The sequence below is a fragment of the Pleurodeles waltl genome, chromosome 5 (assembly GCF_031143425.1).
Source record: "Pleurodeles waltl isolate 20211129_DDA chromosome 5, aPleWal1.hap1.20221129, whole genome shotgun sequence".
Classification (NCBI taxonomy): domain Eukaryota; kingdom Metazoa; phylum Chordata; class Amphibia; order Caudata; family Salamandridae; genus Pleurodeles; species Pleurodeles waltl.
The window spans coordinates 524,695,421-524,714,284 of record NC_090444.1 but is presented as its reverse complement, the minus strand read 5'-3'; the positions used below and the strand labels follow the sequence as shown (position 1 = coordinate 524,714,284).

Genomic DNA, 18,864 nt, shown 5'->3' with positions numbered 1-18,864 from the left:
CAGGTGTCGGGACTTTGGATTCAAAGAGTCGCGGTCAGGGGAAGCCTCGGGATTCCCTCTGCAGGCGGCGCTGTGGGGGCTCAGGGGGGACAGGTTTTTGTACTCACAGTCTTAGAGTAGTCCTGGGGTCCCTCCTGAGGTGTTGGATCGCCACCAGCCGAGTCGGGGTCGCCGGGTGCAGTGTTGCAAGTCTCACGCCTTTTGCGGGGAGCTTGCAGGGTTCTTTAAAGCCGCTGGAAACAAAGTTGCAGCTTTTCTTGGAGCAGGTCCGCTGTCCTCGGGAGTTTCTTGTCTTTTCGAAGCAGGGGCAGTCCTCAGAGGATGTCGAGGTCGCTGGTCCCTTTGGAAGGCGTCGCTGGAGCAGGATCTTTGGAAGGCAGGAGACAGGCCGGTGAGTTTCTGGAGCCAAGGCAGTTGTCGTCTTCTGGTCTTCCTCTGCAGGGGTTTTTCAGCTAGGCAGTCCTTCTTCTTGTAGTTGCAGGAATCTAATTTTCTAGGGTTCAGGGTAGCCCTTAAATACTAAATTTAAGGGCGTGTTTAGGTCTGGGGGGTTAGTAGCCAATGGCTACTAGCCCTGAGGGTGGGTACACCCTCTTTGTGCCTCCTCCCAAGGGGAGGGGGTCACAATCCTAACCCTATTGGGGGAATCCTCCATCTGCAAGATGGAGGATTTCTAAAAGTTAGAGTCACTTCAGCTCAGGACACCTTAGGGGCTGTCCTGACTGGTCAGTGACTCCTCCTTGTTTTTCTCATTATCTTCTCCGGCCTTGCCGCCAAAAGTGGGGCCTGGCCGGAGGGGGCGGGCAACTCCACTAGCTGGAGTGTCCTGCTGGGTTGGCACAAAGGAGGTGAGCCTTTGAGGCTCACCGCCAGGTGTGACAATTCCTGCCTGGGGGAGGTGTTAGCATCTCCACCCAGTGCAGGCTTTGTTACTGGCCTCAGAGTGACAAAGGCACTCTCCCCATGGGGCCAGCAACATGTCTCGGTTTGTGGCAGGCTGCTAAAACTAGTCAGCCTACACAGATAGTCGGTTAAGTTTCAGGGGGCACCTCTTAAGGTGCCCTCTGGGGTGTATTTTGCAATAAAATGTACACTGGCATCAGTGTGCATTTATTGTGCTGAGAAGTTTGATACCAAACTTCCCAGTTTTCAGTGTAGCCATTATGGTGCTGTGGAGTTCGTGTTTGACAGACTCCCAGACCATATACTCTTATGGCTACCCTGCACTTACAATGTCTAAGGTTTTGTTTAGACACTGTAGGGGTACCATGCTCATGCACTGGTACCCTCACCTATGGTATAGTGCACCCTGCCTTAGGGCTGTAAGGCCTGCTAGAGGGGTGTCTTACCTATACTGCATAGGCAGTGAGAGGCTGGCATGGCACCCTGAGGGGAGTGCCATGTCGACTTACTCATTTTGTTCTCACTAGCACACACAGGCTTGTAAGCAGTGTGGCTGTGCTGAGTGAGGGGTCTCTAGGGTGGCATAATGCATGCTGCAGCCCTTAGAGACCTTCCCTGGCATCAGGGCCCTTGGTACCAGAGGTACCAGTTACAAGGGACTTATCTGGATGCCAGGGTGTGCCAATTGTGGGATCAATGGTACATTTTAGGTGAAAGAACACTGGTGCTGGGGCCTGGTTAGCAGGGTCCCAGCACACTTCTCAGTCAAGTCAGCATCAGTATCAGGCAAAAAGTGGGGGGTAACTGCAACAGGGAGCCATTTCTTTACACCAGTGACTCCTCCTTGTTGCTTTCTTTGTTCCCTCCAGCCTTGCCGCCAAAAGTGGGGGCCGTGGCCGGAGGGGGCGGGCAACTCCACTAAGCTGGAGTGCCCTGCTGGGCTGTGACAAAGGGGTGAGCCTTTGAGGCTCACCGCCAGGTGTCACAGCTCCTGCCTGGGGGAGGTGTTAGCATCTCCACCCAGTGCAGGCTTTGTTACTGGCCTCAGAGTGACAAAGGTACTCTCCCCATGGGGCCAGCAACATGTCTCTAGTGTGGCAGGCTGCTGGAACCAGTCAGCCTACACAGACAGTCGGTTAAGTTTCAGGGGGCACCTCTAAGGTGCCCTCTGGGGTGTATTTTGCAATAAAATGTACACTGGCATCAGTGTGCATTTATTGTGCTGAGAAGTTTGATTCCAAACTTCCCAGTTTTCAGTGTAGCCATTATGGTGCTGTGGAGTTCGTGTTTGACAGGCTCCCAGACCATATACTCTTATGGCTACCCTGCACTTACAATGTCTAAGGTTTTGTTTAGACACTGTAGGGGTACCATGCTCATGCACTGGTACCCTCACCAATGGTATAGTGCACCCTGCCTTAGGGCTGTAAGGCCTGCTAGAGGGGTGTCTTACCTATACTGCATAGGCAGTGAGAGGCTGGCATGGCACCCTGAGGGGAGTGCCATGTCGACTTACTCGTTTTGTCCTCACTAGCACACACAAGCTGGCAAGCAGTGTGTGTGCTGAGTGAGAGGTCTCCAGGGTGGCATAAGACATGCTGCAGCCCTTAGAGACCTTCCTTGGCATCAGGGCCCTTGGTACTAGAAGTACCAGTTACAAGGGACTTATCTGGGTGCCAGGGTCTGCCAATTGTGGATACAAAAGTACAGGTTAGGGAAAGAACACTGGTGCTGGGGCCTGGTTAGCAGGCCTCAGCACACTTTCAATTGTAAACATAGCATCAGCAAAGGCAAAAAGTCAGGGGGCAACCATGCCAAGGAGGCATTTCCTTACACAACCCCCCCCCCAAACGAAAGAGGATGAGACTAACCTTTCCCAAGAGAGTCTTCATTTTCTAAGTGGAAGAACCTGGAAAGGCCATCTGCATTGGCATGGGCAGTCCCAGGTCTGTGTTCCACTATAAAGTCCATTCCCTGTAGGGAGATGGACCACCTCAACAGTTTAGGATTTTCACCTTTCATTTGCATCAGCCATTTGAGAGGTCTGTGGTCAGTTTGAACTAGGAAGTGAGTCCCAAAGAGGTATGGTCTCAGCTTCTTCAGGGACCAAACCACAGCAAAGGCCTCCCTCTCAATGGCACTCCAACGCTGCTCCCTGGGGAGTAACCTCCTGCTAATGAAAGCAACAGGCTGGTCAAGGCCATCATCATTTGTTTGGGACAAAACTGCCCTATCCCATGTTCAGAGGCATCTGTCGGCACAATGAACTGCTTAGAATAATCTGGAGCTTTTAGAACTGGTGCTGAGCACATTGCTTGTTTCAGGGTGTCAAAGGCCTGTTGGCATTCCACAGTCCAGTTCACTTTCATGGGCATTTTCTTGGAGGTGAGTTCAGTGAGGGCTGTCACAATGGATCCATATCCCTTCACAAACCTCCTGTAGTACCCAGTCAAGCCAAGGAATGCCCTGACTTGAGTCTGGGTTTTTGGAGCTACCCAGTCCAGAATAGTCTGGATCTTGGGTTGGAGTGGCTGAACTTGGCCTCCACCTACAAGGTGTCCCAAGTAAACCACAGTTCCCTGCCCTATCTGGCATTTGGATGCCTTGATAGAGAGGCCTGCAGATTGCAGAGCCTTCAAAACCTTCAGGTGGACCAGGTGATCCTGCCAGGTGGAGCTAAAGACAGCAATATCATCAAGATAAGCTGTGCTAAAGGACTCCAAGCCAGCAAGGACTTGATTCACCAACCTTTGGAAGGTGGCAGGGGCATTCTTTAAACCAAAGGGCATAACAGTAAACTGATAATGCCCATCAGGTGTGGAGAATGCGGTTTTCTCTTTTGCTCCAGGTGCCATTTTTATTTGCCAGTACCCTGCTGTCAAGTCAAAGGTACTTAAGAATTTGGCAGCACCTAATTTATCTATGAGCTCATCAGCTCTAGGAATTGGATGAGCATCTGTCTTGGTGACAGAATTGAGCCCTCTGTAGTCCACACAAAACCTCATCTCTTTCTTTCCATCTTTGGTGTGAGGTTTGGGGACTAGGACTACTGGGCTAGCCCAGGGGCTGTCCGAGCGCTCAATTACTCCCAATTCCAGCATCTTGTGGACTTCCACCTTGATACTTTCCTTAACATGGTCAGACTGTCTAAAGATTTTGTTTTTGACAAGCATGCTGTCTCCTGTGTCCACATCATGGGTACACAGGTGTGTCTGACCAGGGGTTAAGGAGAAGAGTTCAGGGAACTGTTGTAGGACTCTCCTACAATCAGCTTGCTGTTGGCCAGAGAGGGTGTCTGAGTAGATCACTCCATCTACTGAGCCATCTTTTGGGACTGATGACAGAAGATCAGGGAGAGGTTCACTCTCTGCCTCCTGATCCTCATCTGTTACCATCAACAGATCCACATCAGCCCTGTCATGGAAGAGCTTAAGGCGGTTCACATGGATCACCCTCTTGGGGCTCCTGCTTGTGCCCAGGTCCACCAGGTAGGTGACCTGACTCTTCCTTCCTAGCACTGGGTAAGGGCCACTCCATTTGTCCTTGAGTGCCCTGGGAGCCACAGGCTCCAGAACCCAGACTTTCTGCCCTGGTTGGAACTCAACCAGTGCAGCCTTTTGGTCATACCAAAACTTCTGGAGCTGTTGGCTGGCCTCAAGGTTTTTGGTTGCCTTTTCCATGTACTCTGCCATTCTAGAGCGAAGGCCAAGTACATAGTCCACTATGTCTTGTTTAGGCTCATGAAGAGGTCTCTCCCAGCCTTCTTTAACAAGAGCAAGTGGTCCCCTTACAGGGTGGCCAAACAGAAGTTCAAAGGGTGAGAATCCTACTCCCTTCTGTGGCACCTCTCTGTAAGCAAAAAGCAGACATGGCAAGAGGACATCCCATCTCCTTTTGAGTTTTTCTGGGAGCCCCATGATCATGCCTTTTAATGTCTTGTTGAATCTCTCAACTAAGCCATTAGTTTGTGGATGGTATGGTGTAGTGAATTTGTAAGTCACTCCACACTCATTCCACATGTGTTTTAGGTATGCTGACATGAAGTTGGTACCTCTGTCAGACACCACCTCCTTAGGGAAACCCACTCTGGTAAAGATACCAATGAGGGCCTTGGCTACTGCAGGGGGAGTAGTCGACCTAAGGGGAATAGCTTCAGGATACCTAGTAGCATGATCCACTACTACTAGGATGTACATATTTCCTGAGGCTGTGGGAGGTTCCAGTGGACCAACTATGTCCACACCCACTCTTTCAAAGGGGACCCCCACCACTGGAAGTGAAATGAGGGGGGCCTTTGGGTGCCCACCTGTCTTACCACTGGATTGACAGGTGGGGCAGGAGAGGCAAAACTCCTTAACCTTCTGGGACATATTGGGCCAGTAGAAGTGGTTGACTAACCTCTCCCACGTCTTGGTTTGTCCCAAATGCCCAGCAAGGGGAATATCATGGGCTAAGGTCAGAATAAACTCTCTGAACGACTGAGGCACTACCACTCTCCTAGTGGCACCAGGTTTGGGGTCTCTGGCCTCAGTGTACAGGAGTCCATCCTCCCAATAGACCCTATGTGTTCCATTTTTCTTGCCCTTGGACTCTTCAGCAGCTTGCTGCCTAAGGCCTTCAAGAGAGGGACAGGTTTCTTGTCCCTTACACAGCTCCTCCCTTGAGGGTCCCCCTGGGCCTAAGAGCTCAACCTGATAAGGTTCAAGCTCCAAAGGCTCAGTTCCCTCAGAGGGCAGAACTTCTTCCTGAGAAGAGAGGTTCTCTTTTTCTGACTGTGTTGCAGTTGGTTTCCCAACTGACTTTCCTTTTCTCTTGGTAGGCTGGGCCATTTTTCCAGACTCCAGCTATACTTTTTCACCCTGTGCCTTGCATTGTGCTCTTGTTTTTACACACACCAGTTCAGGGATACCCAGCATGGCTGCATGGGTTTTTAGTTCTACCTCAGCCCATGCTGAGGACTCCAGGTCATTTCCAAGCAGACAGTCTACTGGGATGTTTGAGGAGACCACCACCTGTTTCAGGCCATTGACCCCTCCCCATTCTAAAGTTACCATTGCCATGGGATGTGCTTTAGTTTGATTGTCAGCATTGGTGACTGTATAAGTTTTTCCAGTCAGGTATTGGCCAGGGGAAACCAGTTTCTCTGTCACCATGGTGACACTGGCACCTGTATCCCTCAGGCCCTCTACACTTGTCCCATTAATAAAGAGCTGCTGCCTGTATTTTTGCATGTTAGGCGGCCAGGCAGCTAGTGTGGCTAAATCCACCCCACCCTCAGAGACTAGAGTAGCTTCAGTGTGGACCCTGATTTGCTCTGGGCACACTGTTGATCCCACTTGGAGACTAGCCATTCCAGTGTTACCTGGATTGGAGTTTGGAGTGGAACTTTTCTTGGGACAGGCCTTGTCTCCAGTTGTGTCCAGACTGACTACAGTTTCGACACCAGGCCTTTTTGGGATCAAAGTTTTTACCCTTGTACCCAGGATTGTTTTGTGAAGAGGCTCTGGGCCCACCCTCCTGTGCAGGTTTTTGGGGGCCTGTAGAAGACTCTTTACTATTGTTATTTTTGGCTGTCTCACCACCTTTCCCCTGGGGAGGTTTTGTGACCCCTTTCTTTTGGTCACCCCCTGTGGAAGTTTTGGACACCCTAGTCTTGACCCAATGGTCCGCCTTCTTTCCCAATTCTTGGGGAGAAATTGGTCCTAGGTCTACCAGATGCTGATGCAGTTTATCATTGAAACAATTACTTAACAGGTGTTCTTTCACAAATAAATTGTACAGCCCATCATAATTACTTACACCACTGCCTTGAATCCAACCATCTAGTGTTTTTACTGAGTAGTCTACAAAGTCAACCCAGGTCTGGCTCGAGGATTTTTGAGCCCCCCTGAATCTAATCCTATACTCCTCAGTGGAGAATCCAAAGCCCTCAATCAGGGTACCCTTCATGAGGTCATAAGATTCTGCATTTTGTCCAGAGAGTGTGAGGAGTCTATCCCTACACTTTCCTGTGAACATTTCCCAAAGGAGAGCACCCCAGTGAGATCTGTTCACTTTTCTGGTTACACAAGCCCTCTCAAAAGCTGTGAACCATTTGGTGATGTCATCACCATCTTCATATTTAGTTACAATCCCTTTAGGGATTTTCAACATGTCAGGAGACTCTCTGACCCTATTTATGTTGCTGCCACCATTGATGGGTCCTAGGCCCATCTCTTGTCTTTCCCTCTCTATGGCTAGGATCTGTCTTTCCAAAGCCAATCTTTTGGCCATCCTGGCTAACTGGATGTCCTCTTCACTGGAGTTATCCTCAGTGATTTCAGAGGTGTTGGTCTCTCCTGTGAGGGAACCAGCATCTCTGACTATTATTTTTGGAGTCAGGGTTTGAGAGACCCTGTTCTCCCTAGATAGGACTGGAAGGGGGGAATTTTCCTCCAAGTCACTATCCTCTTCCTCTGAGTTGCCACCCTCAGAGGGGTTGGCCTTTTCAAACTCTGCCAAAAGCTCCTGGAGCTGTATTTTGGTAGGTTTGGGGCCCATTGTTATTTTCTTTATTTTACAGAGTGACCTTAGCTCCCTCATCTTAAGATGGAGGTAAGGTGTGGTGTCGAGTTCCACCACAGTCACATCTGTGCTAGACATTTTGCTTCTAAAAGTTGGAATACTTTTTAAGAATCTACAACTGGTTCTAGAATCTAATTCAAACTTTTACAAACTTTTAAACTCTAAAAGAAATGCTAAACAGGATCTAACACAAGGCCCTAGCAGGTCTTTTAAGAATTTAGAAAACTTTTCAAATTGCAAAAATCAATTTCCAATGACAATTTTTGGAATCTGTCGTGTGATCAGGTATTGGCTGAGTAGTCCAGCAAATGCAAAGTCTTGTACCCCACCGCTGATCCACCAATGTAGGAAGTTGGCTCTGTATGTGCTATTTCAAAGTAAGGAATAGCATGCACAGAGTCCAAGGGTTCCCCTTCGAGGTAAAATAGTGGTAAAAAGAGATAATACTAATGCTCTATTTTGTGGTAGTGTGGTCGAGCAGTAGGCTTATCCAAGGAGTAGTGTTAAGCATTTGTTGTACATACACATAGACAATAAATGAGGTACACACACTCGGAGACAAATCCAGCCAATAGGTTTTGTTATAGAAAAATATCTTTTCTTAGTTTATTTTAAGAACCACAGGTTCAAATTTAACATGTAATATCTTGTTCGAAAGGTATTGCAGGTAAGTACTTTAGGAACTTCAAATCATAAAAATTGCATGTATACTTTACAAGTTATTGACAAATAGCTGTTTTAAAAGTGGATACTTAGTGCAATTTTCACAGTTCCTGGGGGAGGTAAGTTTTTGTTAGTTTTACCAGGTAAGTAGGACACTTACAGGGTTCAGTTCTTGGTCCAAGGTAGCCCACCGTTGGGGGTTCAGAGCAACCCCAAAGTCACCACACCAGCAGCTCAGGGCCGGTCAGGTGCAGAGTTCAAAGTGGTGCCCAAAACACATAGGCTAGAATGGAGAGAAGGGGGTGCCCCGGTTCCGGTCTGCTTGCAGGTAAGTACCCGCGTCTTCGGAGGGCAGACCAGGGGGGTTTTGTAGGGCACCGGGGGGGGACACAAGCCCACACAGAAATTTCACCCTCAGCAGCGCGGGGGCGGCCGGGTGCAGTGTAGAAACAAGCGTCGGGTTTTCAATGTTAGTCTAGGAGAGATCTCGGGATCTCTTCAGCGCTGCAGGCAGGCAAGGGGGGGATTCCTCGGGGAAACCTCCACTTGGGCAAGGGAGAGGGACTCCTGGGGGTCACTTCTCCAGTGAAAGTCCGGTCCGTCAGGTCCTGGGGGCTGCGGGTGCAGGGTCTCTCCCAGGCGTCGGGACTTTAGGTTCAAAGAGTCGCGGTCAGGGGAAGCCTCGGGATTCCCTCTGCAGGCGGCGCTGTGGGGGCTCAGGGGGGACAGGTTTTGGTACTCACAGTATCAGAGTAGTCCTGGGGTCCCTCCTGAGGTGTTGGATCGCCACCAGCCGAGTCGGTGTCGCCGGGTGCAGTGTTGCAAGTCTCACGCTTCTTGCGGGGAGCTTGCAGGGTTCTTTAAAGCTGCTGGAAACAAAGTTGCAACTTTTCTTGGAGCAGGTCCGCTGTCCTCGGGAGTTTCTTGTCTTTTCGAAGCAGGGGCAGTCCTCAGAGGATGTCGAGGTCGCTGGTCCCTTTGGAAGGCGTCGCTGGAGCAGGATCTTTGGAAGGCAGGAGACAGGCCGGTGAGTTTCTGGAGCCAAGGCAGTTGTCGTCTTCTGGTCTTCCTCTGCAGGGGTTTTCAGCTAGGCAGTCCTTCTTGTAGTTGCAGGAATCTAATTTTCTAGGGTTCAGGGTAGCCCTTAAATACTAAATTTAAGGGCGTGTTTAGGTCTGGGGGGTTAGTAGCCAATGGCTACTAGCCCTGAGGGTGGGTACACCCTCTTTGTGCCTCCTCCCAAGGGGAGGGGGTCACAATCCTAACCCTATTGGGGGAATCCTCCATCTGCAAGATGGAGGATTTCTAAAAGTTAGAGTCACTTCAGCTCAGGACACCTTAGGGGCTGTCCTGACTGGTCAGTGACTCCTCCTTGTTTTTCTCATTATTTTCTCCGGCCTTGCCGCCAAAAGTGGGGCCTGGCCGGAGGGGGCGGGCAACTCCACTAGCTGGAGTGTCCTGCTGGGTTGGCACAAAGGAGGTGAGCCTTTGAGGCTCACCGCCAGGTGTGACAATTCCTGCCTGGGGGAGGTGTTAGCATCTCCACCCAGTGCAGGCTTTGTTACTGGCCTCAGAGTGACAAAGGCACTCTCCCCATGGGGCCAGCAACATGTCTCGGTTTGTGGCAGGCTGCTAAAACTAGTCAGCCTACACAGATAGTCGGTTAAGTTTCAGGGGGCACCTCTAAGGTGCCCTCTGGGGTGTATTTTACAATAAAATGTACACTGGCATCAGTGTGCATTTATTGTGCTGAGAAGTTTGATACCAAACTTCCCAGTTTTCAGTGTAGCCATTATGGTGCTGTGGAGTTCGTGTTTGACAAACTCCCAGACCATATACTCTTATTGCTACCCTGCACTTACAATGTCTAAGGTTTTGTTTAGACACTTTAGGGGTACCATGCTCATGCACTGGTACCCTCACCTATGGTATAGTGCACCCTGCCTTAGGGCTGTAAGGCCTGCTAGAGGGGTGTCTTACCTATACTGCATAGGCAGTTAGAGGCTGGCATGGCACCCTGAGGGGAGTGCCATGTCGACTTACTCGTTTTGTCCTCACTAGCACACACAAGCTGGCAAGCAGTGTGTCTGTGCTGAGTGAGAGGTCTCCAGGGTGGCATAAGACATGCTGCAGCCCTTAGAGACCTTCCTTGGCATCAGGGCCCTTGGTACTAGAAGTACCAGTTACAAGGGACTTATCTGGATGCCAGGGTCTGCCAATTGTGGATACAAAAGTACAGGTTAGGGAAAGAACACTGGTGCTGGGGCCTGGTTAGCAGGCCTCAGCACACTTTCAATTGTAAACATAGCATCAGCAAAGGCAAAAAGTCAGGGGGCAACCATGCCAAGGAGGCATTTCCTTACAGTTCCTGTATAGTAAACGCCTGAATCTCGCTTACTCTTCTCAGGGAAGTAATGGCGATGAGAAATGCCACCTTCCAGGTTAGGAACTGTATGTCGCAGGAGTGCATGGGTTCAAAAGGTGGACCCATAAGTCTAGTTAGGACAACATTTAGGTTCCATGAAGGAACAGGTAGTGTTCTTGGTGGTATAATTCTCCTAAGGCCCTCCATGAATGCTTTAATGACTGGTATTTTATATAGGGAAGTTGAATAGGTAGTCTGCAGGTATGCAGATATTGCTGCAAGGTGAATCTTAATGGAACAGAAAGCTAGGTTAGATTTTTGTAAGTGAAGCAAGTAACCCACTACATGTTCTGGAGTTGTGTGTAATGGTTGTATTTGATTAATATGGCAGTAGCAAACAAACCTCTTCCATTTACTTGCATAGCAGTGCCTGGTGGATGGCCTTCTTGCTTGTTTTATGACTTCCATACATTCTTGGGTAAGTTGTAAGTGCCCGAATTCTAGGATTTCAGGAGCCAGATTGCTAGATTCAGCGATGCTGGGTCTGGGTGTCTGATCTTTTGGTTGTGCTGTGTCAACAGATCTGGCCTGTTGGGCAATTTGATGCAGGGTACCACTGATAGGTCTAGCAGCGTTGTGTACCAGGGTTGCCTTGCCCAAGTTGGTGCTATCAATATGAGTTTGAGTTTGCTTTGACTGAGTTTGTTTACCAGGTAAGGAAGGAGAGGGAGAGGAGGAAAAGCGTAAGCAAATATCCCTGACCAGTTCATCCATAGGGCATTGCCTTGGGATTGTTTGTGTGGGTATCTGGATGCGAAGTTTTGGCATTTTGCGTTCTCCCTTGTCGCAAACAAGTCTATCTGAGATGTTCCCCAGAGTTTGAAATAAGTGTTCAGAATTTGGGGGTGAATTTCCCATTCGTGGACCTGTTGGTGATCTCGAGAGAGATTGTCTGCGAGTTGATTTTGTATCCCTGGTATAAACTGTGCAATTAGGCGAATTTGGTTGTGAATTGCCCAATGCCAAATTTTTTGTGCTAGCAGGCTTAACTGCGTGGAGTGCGTCCCCCCCCTGCTTGTTTAGATAATACATTGTTGTCATGTTGTCTGTTTTGACGAGAATGTATTTGTGAACTATTATTGGTTGGAAAGCTTTTAGTGCTTGAAAAACTGCTAGAAGTTCTAGGTGATTGATATGCAGTTTTGTTTGATGTACGTTCCATTGTCCTTGTATGCTGTGTTGATCGAGGTGTGCTCCCCACCCTGTCATGGAAGCATCTGTTATTACGTATTGTGGCACTGGGTCTTGGAAAGGCCACCCCTTGTTTAAATTTATGTTGTTCCACCACAGAAGCGAGAGGTAAGTTTGGCGGTCTATTAACACCAGATCTAGAAGGTGACCCTGTGCTTGAGACCACTGTGATGCTAGGCATTGTTGTAAGGGCCTCATGTGCAGTCTTGCGTTTGGGACAATGGCTATGCATGATGACATCATGCCTAGGAGTTGTAATACCATCTTTGCCTGTATCTTTTGTGTTGGATACATGCGTTGTATGATGGTGTTGAAATTTTGAATTCTTTGTGGACTTGGAGTGGCTACTCCTTTTGATGTGTCTATTATGGCTCCCAGGTATTGTTGTACCTTGCGTGGCAGAATTTTGGATTTTGTGAAATTGACGGTGAACCCTAGTTTGAAGAGGGTTTGTATGATATGATTTGTGTGATTTGAGCACTCTATTAACGAATGGGCCTTGATTAGCCAGTCGTCTAGATATGGGAACACATGTATTTGCTGCCTTCTTATGTGTGCTGCGACTACCGCTAGACATTTGGTAAAGACTCTTGGTGCGGTTGTTAATCCGAAAGGCAGTACCTTGAATTGGTAATGTATTCCTTTGAATACAAACCTTAGGTATTTCCTGTGCGATGGGTGTATTGGTATATGGAAATAAGCATCCTTGAGGTCTAAAGTTGCCATGTAGTCGTGCAGTTTTAGCAATGGCAATACTTCTTGTAGTGTGACCATGTGGAAGTGGTCTGATTTGATGAAAGTGTTCACTACTCTGAGGTCTAGGATTGGTCTCAGTGTTTTGTCCTTCTTTGGTATCAGAAAGTACAGTGAGTAAACTCCTGTGTTTATTTGTGTGTTTGGCACTAATTCGATTGCATTCTTTTGCAATAGTGCCTGCACTTCTATCTCCAGGAGATTGGAATGGTGTGGTTAAATTTTGTGCTTTTGGTGGTATGTTTGGAGGGAATTGTAGAAATTCTATGCAATAACCATGTTGGATAATTGCTAGAACCCAAGTGTCTGTAGTGATTTCCTCCCATGCATTGTAATAATGACCTATTCTTCCCCCCACTGGTGTTGTGTGGAGGGGGTGAGTGACCTGTGAGTCACTGTTTAGTAGTAGGGGCTTTGGGGCTTTGAAATCTTCCTCTATTTCTAGGGAATTGCCCTCCTCTATATTGTCCCCGAAAACCTCCTCTATACTGTCCCTGGTAACTGGACGGTGTGGCTTGTGAGGTGCTGGCTTGTGTGCTTTGACCTCGAAACCCCCCTCAAAAGGGCGTTTTACGGAATGTGCTGTAATTCCCTCTGCTCTGCGGGGAGTAGAGTGCGCCCATGGCTTTGGCAGTGTCCGTATCTTTTTTGAGTTTCTCAATCGCTGTGTCCACTTCTGGACCGAACAGTTCTTTTTCATTAAAAGGCATATTGAGAACTGCTTGTTGAATCTCTGGTTTAAATCCAGACGTTCGGAGCCATGCATGCCTTCTGATAGTTACGGATGTATTAATTGTCCGTGCAGCTGTATCTGCAGCGTCCATGGAGGAGCGTATCTGGTTGTTGGAGATGGTCTGTCCCTCCTCAACCACTTGTTTTGCCCTATTTTGTAAGTCCTTGGGCAGATGATCAATGAGATGTTGCATCTCGTCCCAGTGGGCTCTGTCATAGCGCGCAAGTAGTGCCTGTGAGTTCGCGATGCGCCACTGGTTTGCAGCTTGTGCTGCGACTCTTTTACCAGCTGCATCGAACTTGCGGCTTTCTTTATCTGGGGGTGGTGCATCTCCAGATGTGTGAGAGTTGGCCCTTTTCCTAGCTGCTCCTACAACGACAGAGTCTGGTGGCAGCTGTGTAGTGATGAAAGCCGGGTCTGTAGGAGGCGCCTTATACTTTTTTTCCACCCTTGGTGTGATTGCCCTACTTTTGACCGGCTCCTTAAAGATGTCTTTTGCGTGCCGGAGCATACCAGGGAGCATAGGCAGGCTTTGGTAGGAGCTGTGGGTGGAGGAGAGTGTGTTAAATAAGAAATCATCCTTGACCTGTTCTGAGTGGAGGCTTACGTTGTGAAATTGTGCTGCTCTAGCCACCACTTGAGAATACGCGGTGCTGTCTTCTGGTGGAGATGGCTTTGTAGGGTATGCCTCCGGACTGTTATCTGACACTGGGGCGTCGTATAGGTCCCATGCGTCCTGATCTTGGTCACCCTGGCTCATGGTGGTGTGAGCTGGGGAGTGTGATGGAGTTTGTGCTGGTGAGACGTTAATCACAGGCGGAGGAGAGGGTGGTGGGGTAACTCTTTTCACCACTTTTGGTTGTGGTGTTTGTTCCGTCTGGAACTCCAACCTTCTCTTTCTCCTAATGGGGGGAAGGGTGCTTATTTTTCCTGTCCCCTGCTGTATGAAGATACGCTTTTGCGTATGGTCCACATCAGTTGCTTGCAGCTCTTCCTCAAACCTATGCTTCTGCATTTGGGAGGTTAGCGAGTGCTCTTCTGTATAAGAGCCTGAAGCTGGGTCGCTTGCAGTTTGTTTCGGCATCGAAACCCTGTCTGCGTGTTTTTTTCGGCTCCGAGGTGACTTTTCTTTTTCGGGGCCGAAACCTCTCGGCGTCGATCTGTTTCGGTGCCGCTGTCTCGGCGTCGAGCCGTGTCGGCACCGGCATCTCGGTGTCGAGGCTTGTCTCCAGCACTTTCTCGGTCCCGAGAAGGCTGCGTGCCGGTGTCTCGACCGGAGTCGGACGATCTCGGCACTGTGTGGGCCTTTTTCGGTGCCGACGGGCGGTCACCGAATTTATGGGTGGAGCCATGGCCTGGTGGCAGTGGCGTCCCCTGGGCCTTGTAAATGTTCTTCTGAGTGGATTTCGACGTCTTACTCACGGTTTGTGTATCGTCGAATCCTTCGGAGTCTGAGTCTTGGATCGAGAAGGTACCTTCTTCTTCCTGTTCCTCGAACTCCCGTTGGGCTGTCGGTGCGGACGCCATCTGAAGTCTTCTGGCTCGACGGTCTCGGAGTGTTTTTCGGGACCGGAACGCACGACCGGCCTCGCAGGTGTCTTCGCTGTGCTCAGGTGACAGGCACAGGTTGCAGACCAAGTGTTGGTCTGTGTAAGGGTACTTATTGTGGCATTTGGGGCAGAAACGGAACGGGGTCCGTTCCATCGGCGTTCTTCAGCACGCGGTCGGGCCGACCAGGCCCCGACGGAGGATCGAAAAACTACCCCGAAGGGCACCGGAGCTCTTCGATCTTCGATGCGGTGTGGAATCTAAGTACGCCGATCCCGAACGCAACAATACCGACGAAAATCTTCCGAAATTAGCTAATTTTCCGTTCCGAAACTCGGAGCGACAGGAACACGTCCGAACCCGATGGCGGAAAAAAAACAATCGAAGATGGAGTCGACGCCCATGCGCAATGGAGACAAAAGGAGGAGTCACTCGGTCCCGTGACTCGAAAGACTTCTTCGAAGAAAAACAACTTGTAACACTCCGGCCCAACACCAGATGGCGAGCTATTGCAGAACATGCGTATCTACAGCGACAGATGCCATCGAACAAAAAGGTTTCAGGTAAAGTGGACCAAAATGGTTGAGACATGAGGCTGATTGTTAACTTCTGAGGAAAGTGGTTGTCCATGACCACAACATCAGACAAAAGGTGCATGGAATCACTCAAGACATGAACTTCTAACAATAACTGAGCAAAATAAGGTACTGTATTTCAAGGTTCTCAACTCACCGTTAAATTTTTCCACCCGGGATCATTGTTCAAACGATCAGCAACGTAATAACGAAGGCATTTCGCAAGGTTGTCCATAAACTCTGTGCCCTAGAGCCAGAATTAAGAAACAATATTTATAACCTGCCAAGACAGATGGTTGAAAAGGGTGGAGGGTTTGGAACATGGAGGTGGTGGGAGAGACGTTTATAGTCATATATATATATATACACACACTTTTTTTTATTTAAATACACTTACTGGAGTAATACAGTTGCTGTCAAATCTTTCTTTTACTTCTTCCGGCGGAAGATAACCTCCTAAGAAGTTTCAAGAGAACAGGTTATTTAGCAAAAAACAATCCAAAGCACCATCTAATCTTAAGTCATACTGAATAGCCCCCAAAAAAGAAAAAAAGACTGAGTCCAGGTTACAAAAATACTTAAATGTTAAGTTTCACTTGAAAGAACCAGAAAACAAAGATATTTCAGGTTATCACAAAATCTTAGGAACACTCATATTCCCTTTTTCAGAGCACTCCCCTCAAGTTTAAATCAGACCAATTTAAAATTAAGTACTTGCTCAGCATGTTTCCATGACACTAAGGGCCCGAGTACGACCTTGGTGGAGGGGATTACTCCATCACAATCTTGGATATCCCATCTGCTGTACTACAAGTTCTACAGAATATATAACGGAACTTGTAATACGGCGGGCAGGATATCAGTCACGTTTGACCGAATAATCCCCTCCACCAAGGATGTAATCAGGCCCAAAGTATGCTATGGGAATCTACGCTGAACAAATAAGGAAGGCATTTATGCTTCTAACATTAAAACCATGCCTGCAACCAGACTCTCAAAGTGAATGTCACTACAAGAAATAAGTTTAAAAAAGTGAAAACTATTACTACAAGTGTGAGGGCTTCTGGAGATCCACGTTTTAGATAAACCTTGTAAGAACAATGCCTTCCGATAATGTTAATTCTGAGGAAAAGGTAACTACTGTAATAGTTTACTCCCTTCAGCTAACCCAGAGGAGCCCTCCAGATCTACTTTCAAGATGCCAGGGCAGAGTCTTTCACCACAGCCCGGGGCGGTTGAAGCCAAGCGTGACCCGACCCCCCCCCCCCCAATACACTGAATTTTCTCAAGTAGATATGCCTGCTCACTGAAGATACATTCTTGCACAGGCAAGAAATGATTCTCAACAGCACACAGGGCTAAAAGGAAACTGTTCTGCATCTGGTGTTTAATGAGGTTGTACAGAAAATTAAATAGATGTTGTCGGACTTTCTGAAGTTAGCACAATCTGGAATTAAACTCACATAAATTAAAGTATAGTTAACGGCTACAATATCCCACCGACTTAAAAGGCCCTTAATATGGGCCACCGGGTTCATTTAAGACTTCACTGAGGGCCTTTACAGGACATCACCACAAATGCAATATCCACAAACCAGGTAAAAAGTCGTTACACCCAATATACATTTCTCCATTTCACTAAGGAACAAATCCACACTACATACCAAAGATACCGATAGATTTCAATCTTAATGAGACGGATATTCAATACTTTCTTCCAACACCCTTAAAAAGGCAGCCAAGAGGTACCTGCATTCTCTTGATGGGAGGATGTTTTAAGTTTCACTCAGAGGAATTTGGGAAATCAGACCAGTAGTTTAGATCATTTTCAAGACATCAAAAGGTGTACTGTTCATCCAATCAAGAGGTTTCTAGGTGCTGCGTGAAAGTCTATTCTTTGGGGTCGCTGCCCAGCCAATTTCCTGGAGGTGCACACTGCCCAACACCACCACTGAAGTAGACATGGTTCCTGGAGAATGAGCAAGCACCATTGTGCGCAATGGTGTGCCAGCTTTCTGGTGACAGAACTGAATGGTGCTGGATATTCATCTGCCACTGATCTGCATTGAGGGATATAGCGCTTTTAGAGCATTGTACATCACAAATAGTTGGTTGGATATGAAAAAGCTTTTTGTTTTGCCGACGTAGAATTTTAAACACCTTGTGATGCCTAAAGATTGTGAAGCCCTTTCTGATGGCGGGCCGTGGGGGGGGGGGGGGGGGGGGGGGGGGGGGGAACGACACCACACACAGTTTTTAGAATTACTGGTTCATGGGGGGTGAAAGTCTGATTGGACTTTTAGAATAAACTTAGGGTTTGTTCCAAGGATTACTCTGTTTCTCCCAACTCTAAAGAAAGATTCCTGAATGGTGAGAGCCAGAATAAGACTCTTCTGGCTGACGTTCAAACCAAGAATAGAGCAACTTTCCAGGACAGAAATGTAATATCTGCTTTATGGATAGGCTCAAGAGGGTCTTCCATTAGCCGTGAAAGTGCTGTGTTGTTGCTGAAGAGGTGGTGGCGGCCTCAGTGGTGGAAACACGGAATAATCCTTTGAGTTGTTTGACAAGTCTGCTAAACCATAATTAGGGCTATATGGCTGACCACTTGAAGCAGGAAATGGCTGACAATTGGACTTAAGATGCATGAGCAAGACCTGATTGTGCCAGCTGCAGATGATACAGAAGTCATTCTTCTGGTGAAGATGAAAGTGGGAGTACATTAGCAGTTTGGCACCAGGTGCAAAATTACTTCCATTTGAGACAATAACTCGTATTTTAGTGCTCTGGCTTAGATCGCTCTGGCTAAGATGTCCCAGCAATCTGGTGGAATGTTTAGATGCACAAAATTGTTCTATTCAGGAGCCAGGCTGACAAGTGAAGGGACTTGGGATCTGGATGTATTACTTGGCCCTGGCTCACTGCCAATAGAGTGGATCGGCTTCACCGGAATATGACGCATCTTTGAGAGGAAGTGTAATGGCATGAACCAATGTTGGGGTGGCCATGTTGGAGCTATGAGGATGATGCTGCATGGTTCGCTTTTCATTTACAAGGACTCTTGGGAGGCGAGAAAAATCAGAGGAAAGGAGTAGGCAAAGATTCCAAACCATGCGATCAAAAAGGCATATCCCCAAGACCCTGGTTGGACATCAGTTTGCATAGAAATGGCATTTCCGGTTCTGGGGTATTGAGACAAGGTCCAGAATCGGTTCACCCCATTAGAGAAAAGTGTTCTCCAGGATTTTCTGATCGATTTCCCACTCTTGACAAGAGGTTGTCATTCTGCCGAGTGTCAGTGATGGTAGTTTGCCTCCTTAGAACTTAAGCGTCTAGATGCACTTTGCGGCGAAACATCCATTCCAGATACTTTGAGCTTCTTGGGACAGCAGGTGAGTTCTTGTGCCACTGTACTTCTTGAGGCAGTGCATCATTGTAGTATTGTCCATGCAAATGAGCATTGCTGAATTTTTATCCAGGAAAGAAAAGCTTACAAGGCTAGATGAACT

At 48.1% G+C, this 18,864-nt stretch overlaps 1 protein-coding gene across 1 annotated transcript in view; it reads right to left on the bottom strand.

Annotated features, from left to right (window-relative positions):
* The window catches only part of XRN2 (5'-3' exoribonuclease 2), a 705,538-nt gene that overhangs the window by 581,274 nt on the left and 105,400 nt on the right, over positions 1–18,864 (bottom strand). Inside the window, exons 5-6 of the mRNA XM_069234351.1 lie at positions 15,753–15,811; positions 15,513–15,602 (exon numbers count right to left, since the gene is read on the bottom strand). Of these exons, the coding sequence (XP_069090452.1) occupies positions 15,513–15,602; positions 15,753–15,811 (149 nt within the window). The remainder of the gene's footprint in view (positions 1–15,512; positions 15,603–15,752; positions 15,812–18,864) is intronic.